The sequence below is a fragment of the Ictidomys tridecemlineatus genome, chromosome 6 (assembly GCF_052094955.1).
Source record: "Ictidomys tridecemlineatus isolate mIctTri1 chromosome 6, mIctTri1.hap1, whole genome shotgun sequence".
Classification (NCBI taxonomy): Eukaryota; Metazoa; Chordata; class Mammalia; order Rodentia; family Sciuridae; genus Ictidomys; species Ictidomys tridecemlineatus.
This window is the reverse complement of record NC_135482.1, coordinates 18627108-18642237: the sequence shown is the minus strand read 5'-3', so window position 1 is coordinate 18642237 and position 15130 is coordinate 18627108. Positions and strand designations below refer to the sequence as shown.

The following is a 15130-nucleotide window of genomic DNA, read 5'->3' as shown; positions in this document are numbered from 1 at the left end:
TTGCTGAGGGGATTTTGTTTCTTGGAAATCCCCAGGCCAGGTTGCATCATAGTGCTAGGTGACACATAGTATTAATCCTGCAAGACACTTGAGTGGGTTGTTATTAAGCCACGATAAGTCTCATAGTGTACTACATTCCACCTCCTGACCCTGAAGAGGTCAATAACTTAGAAAGTACCTGAACTTGAAAGTATACTCCATGGCCATTCAAATCTCAAACATATCTGCTGTTAGCACACTGAGGAGGAATCAGTGGCATCCTCAGAATAATCTGGTAAGAACCAAACTGCATGATCAGCAGAGGGCATAGAGTAGGTCCAGTGTCCAGCTGAACAATTAAGGTAAGGATAGGGGAGTTCAGCTTTAGACCTAGGGCAGAATCGCCAATGGTTCAAAAGTAGTTTCAGGGTGTGCATGAGTGGCAGAAGGCCAGTGAAGTCACATGTAGCAAGCTGAAAGGTTGGCCCCTGTTGGTGACCAAAATGACCCATGGCGGAGGATGATGATAACTTCAATTCCAAGTGATCAATGAATAGTCTGGGAAGGCACAATTAGATGTGAAACATCAGACTGCCTGAAACTGGAAAAGGCAGTGGGCACACTGGGGCTTGGAAAAATGGTCACATGAGGATGTAGAAGGATCAACAGACCTAGTAGTAGCAGGCTTGGAACTGCTTCATTACAAAGCAATGGCAAGTGGGAATGAGTCAGGAGGATTAAGAGGACTTGAAACCAAGCAGTAAGGTCTGGAGATACTGTGTGTGCTAGGGGGTGATATCAAAGATGCTTGATCTTGGGTATGGTCCAAGCCAAAGTTTGAGCCTTGTCCATCTCAAATGGCTGCCAGTCTCAACAGCTGTTTACTTAGGAGTTGGAGGCTATGCAAACAGTGGTGGAGGAGGCTCAAGAGACTACTGGGCAAATACACCAGTAAAGGCCTTACCAGGTGGTAATGTAGTCAGGGTTGATGGGTTGGTCTGTGCAACCCTCCCAGGTATAAGGCAGCATTGTTATCAGTGAAGTCATCTTCTAGTAGATGGGAAAATTGGTGCTCAGCCCTCTAGGTCGGTGGGTGGATGGGCCCTGTCTGCTTAAGTATAATCAGGAAGAATTCATGAGGTCTGTTGGAGATGAGCCAATCTGGGAGCACTCTTCAACATTTTACTGCCAAAAGACATTGCTCCGTCCTTATTTCACGTGGCTGGATGGGTCTCCTTCCATGGGCAATGGGCCTGGGGAGGCCTGGAGAGTGGACCCTGGTGTTATAACTCCAGCTTCAAGACATCCTCCTGGCATAAATACCATCCTCCTCTTTGGAGACTGTCTGCCCTTACTAGGGCTAGAGTGGTCTTAGTAACAACAGTGGCAGGTTTTGCCTGGTGGCACTTTCCACAGCAAAGGCATGCACAGGAGGCAGCAATAGACCAGAAAGCAGAATAAAAATCACTCACTGTGAACGTTCCACAGGGTTTCACAGATGTCTTGATCAGAGACAGTACCTAGCTACTCTTTCTTGATTCTCCCATAGAAATGAGTGTTAGTACTCACCTGCTCACTTAGTTATTCCATCCTAATTGCCAGTGGGTAGTCCTAGTTAACCCACTTCTTCAAGGGTGAGTTCTCCCCTCCTATTCAATTTGCCTTAAAGATGGGTCTTGGGTACTCTCTTACAGTGTTATTTTTTTTTCTTTTGAGGACTTTTTTACTAGTAGTAAATTCACCATAATACACATTTCCTGTTTACACAGTCTAATTCTTTTTCATGTATAAATACTAAATTTGAAGTTTGGGCCTTTTTTTAACCTTGTTAGGTAGATAAAATGAAATATGTCACTTACACTATTTTTCAATTGGGATTCTATTGAATAAGAATGTTAAGAATGCACAACTTGATCCCCATGATCTCTTTTGTTTGTGACTTAAATAGTGAAAAGACAAGACATAGGTGATGAAGGGTTTTACAGTGCTCTTACAAGATAGCAGGGGGAAAAAAAAAAAGCAAAAGCCAGCCAGTGGCATGGGCCAGATACACTCAGGGATCAGACCAATTGGGAGAGTGTCCATCCAGAGACCATTCTCAGAGTCTGGGAGATCCTCTCCCCCTTCTTATATCTGTATTCAGTCCGGATCATTTACTGGATGTTTCTTTCACAAAGGGAGTTTAAGCTATTCTTGCAAGGGTAAGTTTTTTCCTAAGGTTTAGGAGAGTTGCATCTGTGCTGAGGTTGCCTTGTCTGCTGGAAGTCCCTGAGCCAGGACTGGAAACTCCCAGGGACAGGTTGTATTACACTGTTAAGTGACACATAGTATCCACCCTGCAAGACACTTAAATACCTATGGCCTATCTTTAATCTTAATGCCACTATATGCGTATTCTTTATGGAGCATACACACCAGCATATCAACGAGCTCCTTCCTGAAGAGCTAACTGGGCCAAGTGGGGAACCTGGACTTCTACCTCCAAGTGGCAATAATGCAGTACTCTCCCTCATGCTACTGAAGTGGTATCAGGGAAAGACAGCTGAGATAGACGTTGTAAGATCCAAAGTCTCATCACATAGTACGAAAATTTCCAGGTTTCTATCAACATTCACTTTTAAGACCAAGAACCAGGAAGATCTCAGAGGATTACAGACAATACCATTTAATTTATACAACATTCTCAACCTAACAAAATGATAGCACTGGAGAACAGAATGGCGATTACTAAAGGTCACGGAGGAAGTGAGACAGGAGAGAAATAGGTGTGGCTGTGAAGGTGACCCCTGTTGGAGGGGTCCTTGTGGTGATGGAATTGTTCTGTATCTTCACTGTACCAATGTCACCATCCTGGCTGTGATGTGGTCCAATCAAGAAGTTCCCATTGCAAGATGTTTGTGCAAGATGTGACCATTGAGGGAAACCCAGTGAAAGATACACGCAATTTCTCTGAATTATTTATTACAGTTATATGTGGATCTGCAGGTATCTCAAAATAAAAAGTTCAATTTCAAATTTTTTATTAAATAATTTAGTCATCTCTATCCCTGGATACATCCATGTGTAGATATATATTTGGAGAAAAGTCTGGAAGGATGATCACATGAACATTAAAAAAAATAATTTAGTGATTAAGACTTTAACCTTTGGGGTCAGCTCTTACCTGTAACAAAGTTCCCATGAGTGAAGCCAGAGCAGCCATTCCAATACACAGAGCTCCATACAGCACACCTAGATGCATGATTTAAGAGGCAGGGTAAAATTTCGACTCAGATAACTTGAATTGTCAATAAAATAGGCTACTGCATTTCTGAATCAAAGTGAACAATATGACTAAGGAAAGATGGGCCACACGCCTTGGATCCAGCAAAACAAGGAAAGAGGTATTTTCCTACAAGATCAGCAGGGTACAAATAGGACAAATAAAGCCCTTCTATTGTGTCTCAGGATTAGTTATATCAGTAGATTACATAAGAAAAGAATCCCTAGAATTAACTACAGGGATTTTAAAACTAAGAACTATTGTGTTATTAATTTAATCCTCCATAAACATTTGTCTATAAAGAAAGGCTCAGGTTTCTGTGTTCAGCCTGCCAGATCTCTGATCCAGACAATAAGGCAGGAGAGGAGACTCATAAAACATCAGAAATTGGACTCTGCTGACCTTCGGCATTCATTTCTCCTGGGAAGGGGCAATCCACACCAGGGAATTGAAATCTTAGGCCCTCATAATCTCCATTAGCATCCCCAAGATTTTCTTGTTAAACTTGCAAAGCAAGGTCACTTCAAGAAAAATATATTTCCTCTTCTACCAACTTATTTTTATCTAAACTTCTTTATGGAAATTCTCCAGCCACCACCAGTTGTGTCAGGCTGTGCAGACCATGGGATTTTTTTTTTCTTATTTTGATTTTTGGTATTTTCCATATTTTTTCCAGGTACATCTGTTGCTTTGAGAACTAGGAAACTATTATTCCCTCAAATTTCTTATTTTGAAAAATCCATCCAGCAAAAATTACCTGAAATTACCATATAATTTCCCATGCTCAACTCCAAAATATAGAAAAAAAATGAATGGGAAATTTCTTATCATGTAAAATGAATACATTCCTTATGTTTCGTTATCCTATCTTATTTATACTAGTACCCACTCCTTTGCTAAGTACATTAATTATCTGAAAAGAGTTTCTATTGCAATGATTTTTCAGTGCCTCTCAGTCCTGATATAAATAGTATTTCCAATATGTTTAGCTTGATTCTTCTCCATTTGATAGGCTATGAACAGTCACCATTATGGTCAAAATTATTGAAAAAACATTCAAATTATCTGTCCTGTTCTTGTTTATGATGTCCTTAAAGCTTATTACCAACATAATGAGTTCATAAAACCATTAAAAATGAATGAAAAAAAGATTGAAAATCTGACATATGTTAGCAAGCTGATTTGTTATTAATCATCATCAAGGACAGCCAAATAGATCCCTGGGAATTGTTCTGGATGATCTACCAACAATTAAACCTTTGAAGTATCTCCCAAATCTTGGTTACAAATATGGTCATGTCTGCATTAAGCCATAGGAAACACACACACACACACACACACACACACACACACACACTCAGAGATACTATATTTCTTCAGAGCAAAAGAATTTCTAATACCTCAAAAAAGTAATCTGTGAGCTACAATGGAATTGTGAGTATAAAAACTTACTCATTCCTTGGGAAATCCAAGACAGAGACCTTTCTGAGAGTGACCGGAAGCGAGGCTTGATCAGATCTTCCACAGTTACAGCTGCTAAGGCATTAATACTGGAAGACACTGTGCTGAAAGGGGAAAAAAAACCTTTTAAATCATAATATTTTAATTTTAAAAAATACTTTTGGTGGGAATACAAAAGAAGGAAGCAAATTGACACTTCTAAAATGTAACCAGATTGCCAAGTTTATCTTCAGTGATCACAGCATCCTCTTTCTGGAAGCTGTTATCATCCAAGAATGATTCAAACAACAACCACAGACTAAAGAGTAAAAGAGAAAGGATAAGTTAATGTTTCCTCTACTTCCCTGTTAACCCTCTGTCTATAAAAAGAATCGACATATATTACTCAGTTTTATCTTATAACAATATTAAAATATATTTTTGTACATAGAAAAGACTGTCCTCAATCCTCAGTAATATATGCCCTAAATATCAATCTTATTATTTTATTAACATATACTGTACATGTTGATGATAACAATCCCCTGGAGCACACATAAGAAGAAAGTGCAATTAGTAAGTTCAATAACAAAACATAAGAGTATATATACAGTGAATATTATTCAACATGTGAGTAAGAAATCTAATTCTAATTTGTCAGTTGACTATGCTTCAGCCACATGCAAGTTTTAAACATGACTCTAGGCACCCATATTTGATGATCGGTGAAAGGAACCTTCAAGTGATCATTTCTGTGACCCTATAGGACATGCTATGGTATATTAGAGATCAGAAGCCAGGTTGGAAGTGGGGTCTGATGACAAAGGGTGCTACTCCACAGAGATAAGAGAGTCAGACCAACAAGAGAGGATACATGGATAAGTTTGCCTGTTTGGGGTCATCTGTGTCATGTCTAGAATGAAGCTTTTTCACCCAAAGTAACCAATAAGAAAAGAAAGATGCCTATAGGAAATAACATGCTCACGGGGTCACAGTTCATACCTCAGTGTTCCACTGTAAGCACAGGCCACAAAAAGTCCAGGAACTCCCGGATAATCTTGCAGAATATCCAGTACCAGATATGGCATGAGCTGAAAAATTCCAAAATTTACGCCTAAAAATTATTTGTTATTGAATAAAATCAATGAATATCTAATGTATCTGTGGTTTTTTCATAAATAGAAGGAGCTACTTCACATAACAAAAATTTTCAAACACATAAAACTTTAATAGCTTTAATTGCTAACACTTAAAGAAACAAATGACGATAGTTAAGTACACAAGCTATGGAGTCAGATAGATATGGTTTGGGTTACTTAATTTCTCCGAACCTAGGTTCCGCCATTTCTAAAAAGGGTAATATAATAATAACGCATAGAGATACTGTAAAAGGTAAGTTACATAATCTAGGTAGATCTTTTAGAATAGAACATGGAATATAATAAATGCTCAATAAAAGCAGCTCTTAGTTTATGAAATAGTAAGAGACATTCTTAAGGAAACATTTTACACATATCTGTGTTTAAGAAAGTAGCATCCTCTTTGTTTGATACCTCAAGGCTATTTAATGAACTTCAGTCACTGCTCAAGACTAAAGACCAAATTTGATTTGCACATAGTGATGGGTAGAGTGTGATCTCGAAAATCCCTGAAATGTGTTCTTTACAGAAAGTTCTTGATACCAAGTGCTTTCTGATAATGTAAGTGTTTAAAATAAATATTAAATAAGAATGAACAGGTCTGTGACTTTAGGACTATATTTATTACTTGGTCATCTTTCTGAAAAATTACTTTTTTAATCAAAAGAGTCCTAAGTGGACAATTTGATACAAAGTATCCTTCATTTGCATTGAGCCTTTATTGATTACTTGTCCCACAGTGCAGAAGAGAAATCATGCTCTATCTTAGCTTTTACAGCCTCTATGGTTTCTTTTAGCAACAGTGTATGGATGGGATATGGAAGACCTTTCTCCACTATTGAAAAGATCTCTGTTATTTTAGGAATACTTTCTTCACCTTCTCCAAAGGTGAAGAAATTCTTTATTCTCAAAAAAAAAAAAAGAAAGAAAGAACTTCCCAAATGAAATCAACACCCAATTTTCCCAAGATACTTTTAAAAGTTTAATGAGTTTTACTCATTAGCAAAAGCAAAATATCTATCATTAGTATCATAATGAGGTCCAAAATTTTTTACCTTATGATCAATTTTCCCCAAAAAATTATCAGTATGATCCCTTCATACTCTGAATGACTCCCTCAGGTATAGGTAGAATGGATGAGATAAGGTTGCTAGGCAAGAAAATAGTAAAATTAAATCTAGGCACTAGCTGTGCTCGCCCGGGCTGTGGACCATCAGCGTAGTGGAGACATATCTTTGCACTTCTGAGGATAACATTTGATCTGATCATCTACTGACTCTGTCTAATTAGTATTGTGTCCTCAGTGAATGTCCTAGTTGAATTCATTCTTAACTAACAACACAGTACTAGAAGCATCTATTGTGGTGTTGGTGGTAGGAGAGGTGGTCTCAGCAAGAGTTCTCTAGATGAAACAAGCAAGATGCTTTGAATATAGTGCATAACAAGGAATCTCAAAGGTAAGATGTTTTGGAGGTTTTTTGTTTGTTTGTTTTTGTTTTGTTTTGTTTTTTTGTCCCAGGGTAAGGGAAATGCATATTGAAAACATTCTTTAAATCCTTGTTTGTCTTCGTGATATAAACCATAGATGATAAATACTGACAAAAATCAAAAAGTTCTTGATTTGAAAGAACATAACAAAAAAAGTGCCTCCATCTTCAGGGTATACGAGAACTTCAGAGGGAATGTTTACCAAACAGGTCAAGTTAAAATGGGGTTGAGACATGCAGCTTCAAGAGGCTGTCATTTAATCATCCCACAAAGATGCATTTTTCTTGAACTAAATAATGCATTTGCATCCACATAAAATTGAGTCTGTTTTCATCCTATGAGGCCCCTGGATGCTGGATGTAAAGCAAGTCTTAGTAATTTTGGCAAGAACACAGGCTTTTTGGAGTCAGGTACTCTTGAGTTTGAATTCTAGCTACACTCTTGGAAAGACAATGCATGGCACAGAGGTTCACAGGACTCCAGTGGCAGCCTGTCTGGGTTTGAATCCTGGCTCCAGATTTACAAGCTAGTTACTTTAACTCCTCTCTACCTTAGTTTCCTCATCTTTGAGCACTCAAGAGCACAGCTGCGAAAATAAAAAAATTAAAATTTATATAAAGCACCCGTGATAGTACCTGGCCCATAGTATCTGCTAAGCACTCCTAGTTATTCTTATTTATTAGCCTCTCTGAAATTTATTTTATCATCTATAAAATTAGAATTACAGGCTTGTGAGAATTAAATGAAGCATGTTAGTATTCAACCCATGTTTACTTACGAGATCGGTTTCTCTATGATTTAAAAACCAGAAGATAAATTGGTTATAAGTAAGCAATCTAACATCACCCACCAAATGTTCCACAGGACCACAGTTTGTGTATAGACTTTTTTTTTCAATTATGTTTACATTTCTACTCCTAGCCCTGAGTTATTTCTATTTAACACCTGGCCTAAAATTTTTCCAGGTATTTCAACATTTTAATGTTAGATTCAGCACTCTTCATTTTTGCTCTATCTGCTAAAATACATTTTGGCCAAATGCTTTTGAAATATGGTAAAATTATGCCCATCTGCTCTTTCCTATGAAGACAAGGACTCTTCCTCCCCCTGACAGATATACTTTTATGTCTCTAATGCATGTGTGAAGAAGACATGGCGTCAAACCTGGTCTGCTGCAGACACTTTCTTGGCTGTCCAAGGGTCACAGTCATGGTACCTGGAATACAGGGCAAGCCCACAAAATACTGAGCAGACGAGGATTATCCAGAGTCCCACAAGATTGATGTAGAGAGACCTAAAGAAGGGGAAACAGAGCCTTAAATTGAAACTGTAATTTCTATTCCCAAGATTAAGAAAACTGTTGCTCTAACAGAAGAGAGCTTCGAGATAATATTCAACAAATGTACATTATTTTTTGGTGAACGAATTCTACTTTTAAAAGTTTAGTCTGATCTTCTGCTTCAACATATATCTGGAAATATTTATAACAGTTGATGTTTTCCATTGAATAAGAGTTGCCTCTTAGTTGGAATTCCATGGGCATTGGTAGCTTTATAATGGTATCCAATCATACTAGTTTGGGTCCTCATGTCATGAAGTAAGTATTTTAATAGGCAACAGAGCAGTAAATGTTACGCATTTTCCCTTTAAAAGTAATGTAATTATAAACTACTAAGTATGGTTAACATTTATATAGCTACTCACCAAACTTGTTTCAATGTAGTTCACAAGACCACCCATTTAAGTATGAAAGAAAACCTTGTATTCCCTGAACAGGTTCTTCCCAAGTCAAGTTCAGCATTATAACTTTTACTGCGTGCTCCAGAAGAGTTTATACTCAGCCCTGAGCATGCATACTGGCTCTGCATATGGGATCTTGAACAAGTAATCTAGACTCTGTGATCCTTAGTTTCTTCCCTTACACCTAGAGATACACTGCCCCTGTCAGAGAGCTATAAGATTAAACAAAACAGTATACTTCATTTAGCACAACACTTGGCATATAATAAATACTTGTTAAATGGTAGTTATGGCTACGAATGGTGTAAATGTCATTGAATGCTTTGTCTTAATAATCAGTTGACTAGTAAGCATTTCTCTCCTCATAGTTGCCATGTTATCTTTCCCAATGGGTCTGGAATGGAAAATATCATGAACTATCTTAGCCTGAAAGTAGGTATGTGCCTCATAGTCATACCTCCTTCTCTTATGGAAGTCTGTACCCAATAACTAGAGGATTCAGAGGTTTAAAGGCCCAGTCCCCTCACTCTTAACTTGAGACCAGACTGAAGTCCCCAGGTCCAGAGCTCCTCTACTGAGACTGCATTACAGTCTACCCTCTCCCTCTGGCCAATCCTGCTTCCTGCCTTCCCTTATATAAGTTGCGGCTCCCTAATAAACTTTTGCATGTTAACTTTCATCTCAGAGTCTGCTTCCTGGAGAACCTGCTGCAATAGGTCCCAAGCAACAGATTGCTAGCTTTTTCCCTTAAATTCACTAGTTTCACCATCTTTCTTTTTTGTCTAAAACGTGCAAGTAACTGTATCTTATCTCCAAATCATCAAAATTATACTCACTCTAATGTTCAAACACCTTCCTCTTTCATATATGAATTTAATGCTATTAGAACCAAATTGTTTTATTAAACTTTAATAATATTCAAATAGCTCGATTATCCACGTTATTGTTCCTTATCAATCAACAGCAGTAGGCCTTGGCACCAGTATTAGAAATCAGTGGAAACAGGTCTCCTGGGTCAGATAGTCTTCTTGTTTAGGAGACTTATTGGGTTATCTGAAGGAAATTGATTTAGTTATAAAATTGGTTTCATATTCAAAAAGAAACCAAAGAGGAGTCTGTACACAATTACTTTAGGAGAAACCTTGGCTCTAACGCAGATTAGAAGTCCAACAGACTCTCATATATATACATATAAATTATATTATTTTAAAACTTAAAATGCCAGAATTCCTAAGCTCACCTTTGAGAAATTCCCTACCCTGTTATTAAATCCACATTCACATAGACCTTTCATTGTGGAGTTTTCCAAAGACTATTATCTATTTCTAAACTAATTTACTCTGAAAAACTGACTCCTGACCTCATACCTTTGAGTAGAAATAGAATTGCCAGGTTTTTTTCCCCCAACTACACTGTATTCTTAATCTATTTGGAATTTTTAGGTCCCTAAATGCATGTGAGCAAGTCAACCTTATTTACCAACATGGGGAATGAGGGTCACCAACCTGATCTGAGGCCAGCTGCCATCCTATAGTCTTTGCTCTAGACAAGACGGAAGCCCTGGCCCTGCTGGCCTTCCTACCCTGTGCTTTTGTCCAAATCCCCCTATCTACCTGTAACACCTTCCCACTCTTCTCCACCTGCCCAGATTATGATCATCCATTCTGCCAAGTCAACAGGAATCTCCACCCACCCTCTACCTTCACATTAAAACAGCTGAAGTAGAAAAAGGAATTAACACTTACTAGACCCCACCATATATGTGCCAAGTACAGTATTTTACAAAACTTTCCATGAGAAGTATGGTATTTCTTACACTCATTTCATAAAATTAGAAACTGAGACTCAGAGAGACTAAGTAATTTGTCCAGGATCATTCAAGCAGCCAACAATTCGAGAAGGGTTATAAAGTCATGGCTGAGCTTGAAAATAAAATATAAGTTACTATATATATATATATATATATATATATATATATGAACATTTCTTCTGTTATATTGTTTCATGGAACTATTATATCTCTCTAGTATTATTTCATTTTTATATACTTGATATTATGTTCCCTTATGACAAGGGCCATATGTTTATATTTTATCCCCTATACATCCTTATAGAAACGGATGCATAAGAACTGCTTATTTATTTGATAAAGTTTGTTTTATTTAATAATTGACATAAATACTTTCAAATATCTAATTTTAAACATACAGTACCACTTTATTCTGCTTGGTCCTTTTGTAATCAAGTATATAATTTATCTCCTGGAATTTCATGACACTTAAGATTTAAACTTGAGCTAAATTTGACTTGTGAAATGAGTTCCCACAATTAATAGTTATTAATGATTCATACACCACAGTTTGGCTTACAGCTTTGCCTGGAATCTGCTTTTACAGGAAATGTATCTTTGTACTTGTGACTGGTTGGTACCGTAGATGCTGGTCCATGTGAAAGTCCCTCCTATAATAATTGTCCAGAACGTGTGTCTTTGCAGAGGGTTAGGATTAAAGCTAAATGAAAAGAAGCAGAAAACAAATTTGAACTATTGACAAAGGACTAAAGAAAATCTTTCTAGATTATTTTTGGATACATATATCTCTAGACATACACAAGGTTGTACAAATTTATTAAGTAATATAAAAGATAGAAATATTTCTAACTTAAATTCCATGAAATAAAAATTATTGTTTTAAGAGATTTGGAAATTCAAGATAGGATTATAGAGAAATGAATGTTCTGATCATTCTAAGCATTTAGATAAGTTTTTCTCCCGTGGTCTTAGTAAACTGTTGTAAATGAAGTCTGCCAAACTGCAATCACAGGAGAGAGACAGAGACACAGAGAGAAGTATTCCTAAGTGCACCACAGCAATAAATATAGTACTGAAGTGAACACAAAACTAACAGATTTTGTGTATATAATTCCTCTTTTAGTACATGTACAGTCATAGTTTTAGTTAATATTCATGCTCAAGAAATACAGTTTAAAGATTTTCCCTTGCTAAAAGTAACATATGTCATTATAATCATATTTTCTTAAACTATTGTGTGCACAAGCTAAATATTAATAGTTTAGAACTACTTAATAACATGTACATAAGTCCAAAATGTTGTTATAAAGAAAGTTTAACCATGGGGCTGAGGATGTGGCTCAAGCGGTAGCGCGCTTGCCTGGCATGCGTGCGGCCCGGGTTCGATCCTCAGCACCACATACAAACAAAGATGGTGTGTCCATCGAAAACTAAAAAATAAATATTAAAATTCTCTCTCTCTCTCTCTCTCTCTCTCTCTCTCTCTCTCTCTCAAAAAAAAAAAAAAAAAAACAGAAAGCTTAACCTGGGGCTGAGGTTTTGGCTCAGTGGTAGAATACTTGCCTAGCACATGTGGGGCACTGAGTTCTATACTCAGCATCACATATAAATAAATAAAGATCCATCACCAACTAATAAAATTTTTTTTTAAAAAAAAGAAAGCTTAACTTCTTTGTTTGAAATATCTCTTAAACCTTTTTAATATATTATCATGGAGGGATTCTGTTCATTTGTGACATATAATTTTTAAAACTTTCTTCACAATTAGCTTTTATGTGTACTTCATGAAAATTATAAAATTCTGCAAATCTATTTCAAATCTCACATTTGAAATCAGTTGAGTAAAGCATTGTGACTTTATACATATTTGAGCATTTCTTTGGAAATGTGAGAGCCTCTATTCTGTTGTCTAACATTTAATATCAAACTCTAAGAACATTGGCCCTTTCTCCCACAGACCAGCTAATTATTTCTCCCACAGACCACTTATTATTAGGCAACTAAGAACCATAACTACTTTAACACCTATTATTAGCTAATGGAAGTCAATACTCAAAAGGAGTCAATGAGCTATCTGAGTTCCCTCAAGATTTCCAACACCCAATTCTGTGATTTTCATCCTTTTCTTCATTCATCTCAGAACGACATTTTGTCCACCATATTCTCAAAACAATTCAGAATAAGAAGGAAAACACTTGAGAATTCTGAATTACAATAGGGCTTTTCATTATTACTTAATGGTTGGCAATCTTCCAAGTTAAGGTCACCAAAACATCTAATTTTATTTTTTAAAATCTCATATTGAGGGCTGGTGCTGTGTGGCTTAGTGGTAGTGCCCTTGCCTGGTATGAGTGAGGCACTGGGTTTGATTCTCAGCACCTATATAAATAAATAAAAGTCTATCAACACTAAAAAAAAATTTTTTTAAAAATCTCGTATTGATGTATAAACTATCACTTCAATGGCAGAGATGTGTATTATTTGCATAAAGTGACATTTATCTTGCAGAAAATGATTGGTTTCAGCCTGGCCTTCTAGGAAGAGGTTCAGGAATAATCAAATCTCCTAAGTTGCCATTGTTTCCAGCTCCTGGCCTCCATTCGCCCCTCTTCTGGTGAGCACAACCCAGGTTTACTTTGGGGAAACTCTCATTTCTCCATTGTAGTCTAAATGGCTATCTATTAGTCAAAATGGCCATGTTTTGATTTGGGGTTGAAATATCTTAATTTTCCATGATTCTTATTCATGTATGTATATATGCTTCTGGGGATCAAACCTAGGGCCTTGCACATGCTATGCAACTGTTCTGCCACTGAGCTATAACCAGCCCTTTAAAAATATTTTTGAGACAAAGTCTCACAAAGTTGTCCAAGATATCCTTAACTTGCAACCCTCTTGCCTCAGTCGGCCAGGTAACTAGGATTATAGGCATGTGCCACTGCACCTGGCTTCCACTTTTTTTTTAAACAACACAGCTGTTTAAGACATATTATATCCTGTGCTACACTGTCACTTGAGGCATCAGCCATAACTTTTCTAATCAATTTTCGGAAATAACATACAGGGGCGTATACATACCTAAAATAATAATGTATAGTAATAATATGTCATATTAACATACTACATATTGCCAAGATAATTCAAAAGAGAAATCCTTGGCAATGTTTGAAATGAAGAATGATCAAAAAGGAATCGCTGCCTTTTAGTATTTGTCTCCCAAAAGACATTCTTTTCTTATTTTTCCAATATCTTTTCCCTTATCACCTTATTTCACTTTTCAACCTGTTCCAGACTTTGGTTGTCTGCAAGAAAATAATTTCTTTTTTCTTTTCAGAAGGAAGTATTATCCTAACACCAGGCAACTAAGAACCATATGAAACTGGTGAGTAAATGTGTGAGAATCCCACCACCTATAAAGCTGGTGGGATTCTCACACATTTACTCACCAATTTCAACTTGCTGCATCACATCATTAGTTGTTTGTTAGCTTGCTTTCTAATATAAACCTACTATATTTCAATAAAGGGAAAACAAAAGGTATATTCTGTTAACTGTTAACCAAGAGGTAAATAGCAACTTACTTCCAGAAGTTTAATCTTCCACCATTATAGGCATCACTTAAAATCCCATTGATGCCACCTTGAATCACTGCAGACTGTATAATCACAGATGCAAATCCAGCTATCATGATTCCAACTTGAAAAACATCTGTCCAGATAACTGCTTTAAGACCACCCTTCAAGGGAAAAGAGTATTGGGATTAATGCTTCTGTAAAATATCATTAAGTGTCTACATACTTATACATTGTGCTCTACAAAAGTGAAGCAAACATGGATCATGAACAAGAAATGCACTCAAGAGAGATGATCAGGTTGGGAGAATCTTTAAAATTAAGGAGCTTTAAGGCATAAGCACATGCAAAGATAGTTCTCCCGTTACAGAAAATAGCTTGGGCAAAAGCATAGACTGGTCATACTACATGGCCTGTGAATGTGGGGAGATATGTATTTTAGAGTGAAGTGAAGTGGCATGGGCAGATTGTTAGGAAGCAAATTCAGAGTTGAATTACATAAGTCAACATTGTGGAATTTATCCTATAAGCAGGGCTGATTTCCAATCAGTATGCACCCATATTGGTTGTTGAAATACTAAAATCCTTTTTTCACAAGCCTTTCTAGCTCCTGTGACCTGAGCTTCATAAGCCCCTGCCTGAGGACCACATCTTCTACAATATCCAATAACTAAAGGGTTGATACCTAGAATACCAAGAT

General features: G+C 36.9%; 1 protein-coding gene across 3 annotated transcripts in view; it reads right to left on the bottom strand.

The window, feature by feature from the left end:
- The window catches only part of Slc5a8 (solute carrier family 5 member 8), a 47548-nt gene that overhangs the window by 17598 nt on the left and 14820 nt on the right, over positions 1-15130 (bottom strand). For 2 of the 3 annotated variants that reach the window (XM_005322367.4, XM_078052934.1), the window contains exons 5-10: positions 14440-14594; positions 11418-11558; positions 8473-8602; positions 5684-5772; positions 4694-4806; positions 3143-3210 (exon numbers count right to left, since the gene is read on the bottom strand). In XM_005322367.4, coding sequence (XP_005322424.2) covers positions 3143-3210; positions 4694-4806; positions 5684-5772; positions 8473-8602; positions 11418-11558; positions 14440-14594 — 696 coding nt within the window. The remainder of the gene's footprint in view (positions 1-3142; positions 3211-4693; positions 4807-5683; positions 5773-8472; positions 8603-11417; positions 11559-14439; positions 14595-15130) is intronic. The other variant, XM_078052933.1, reaches the window with a different exon arrangement.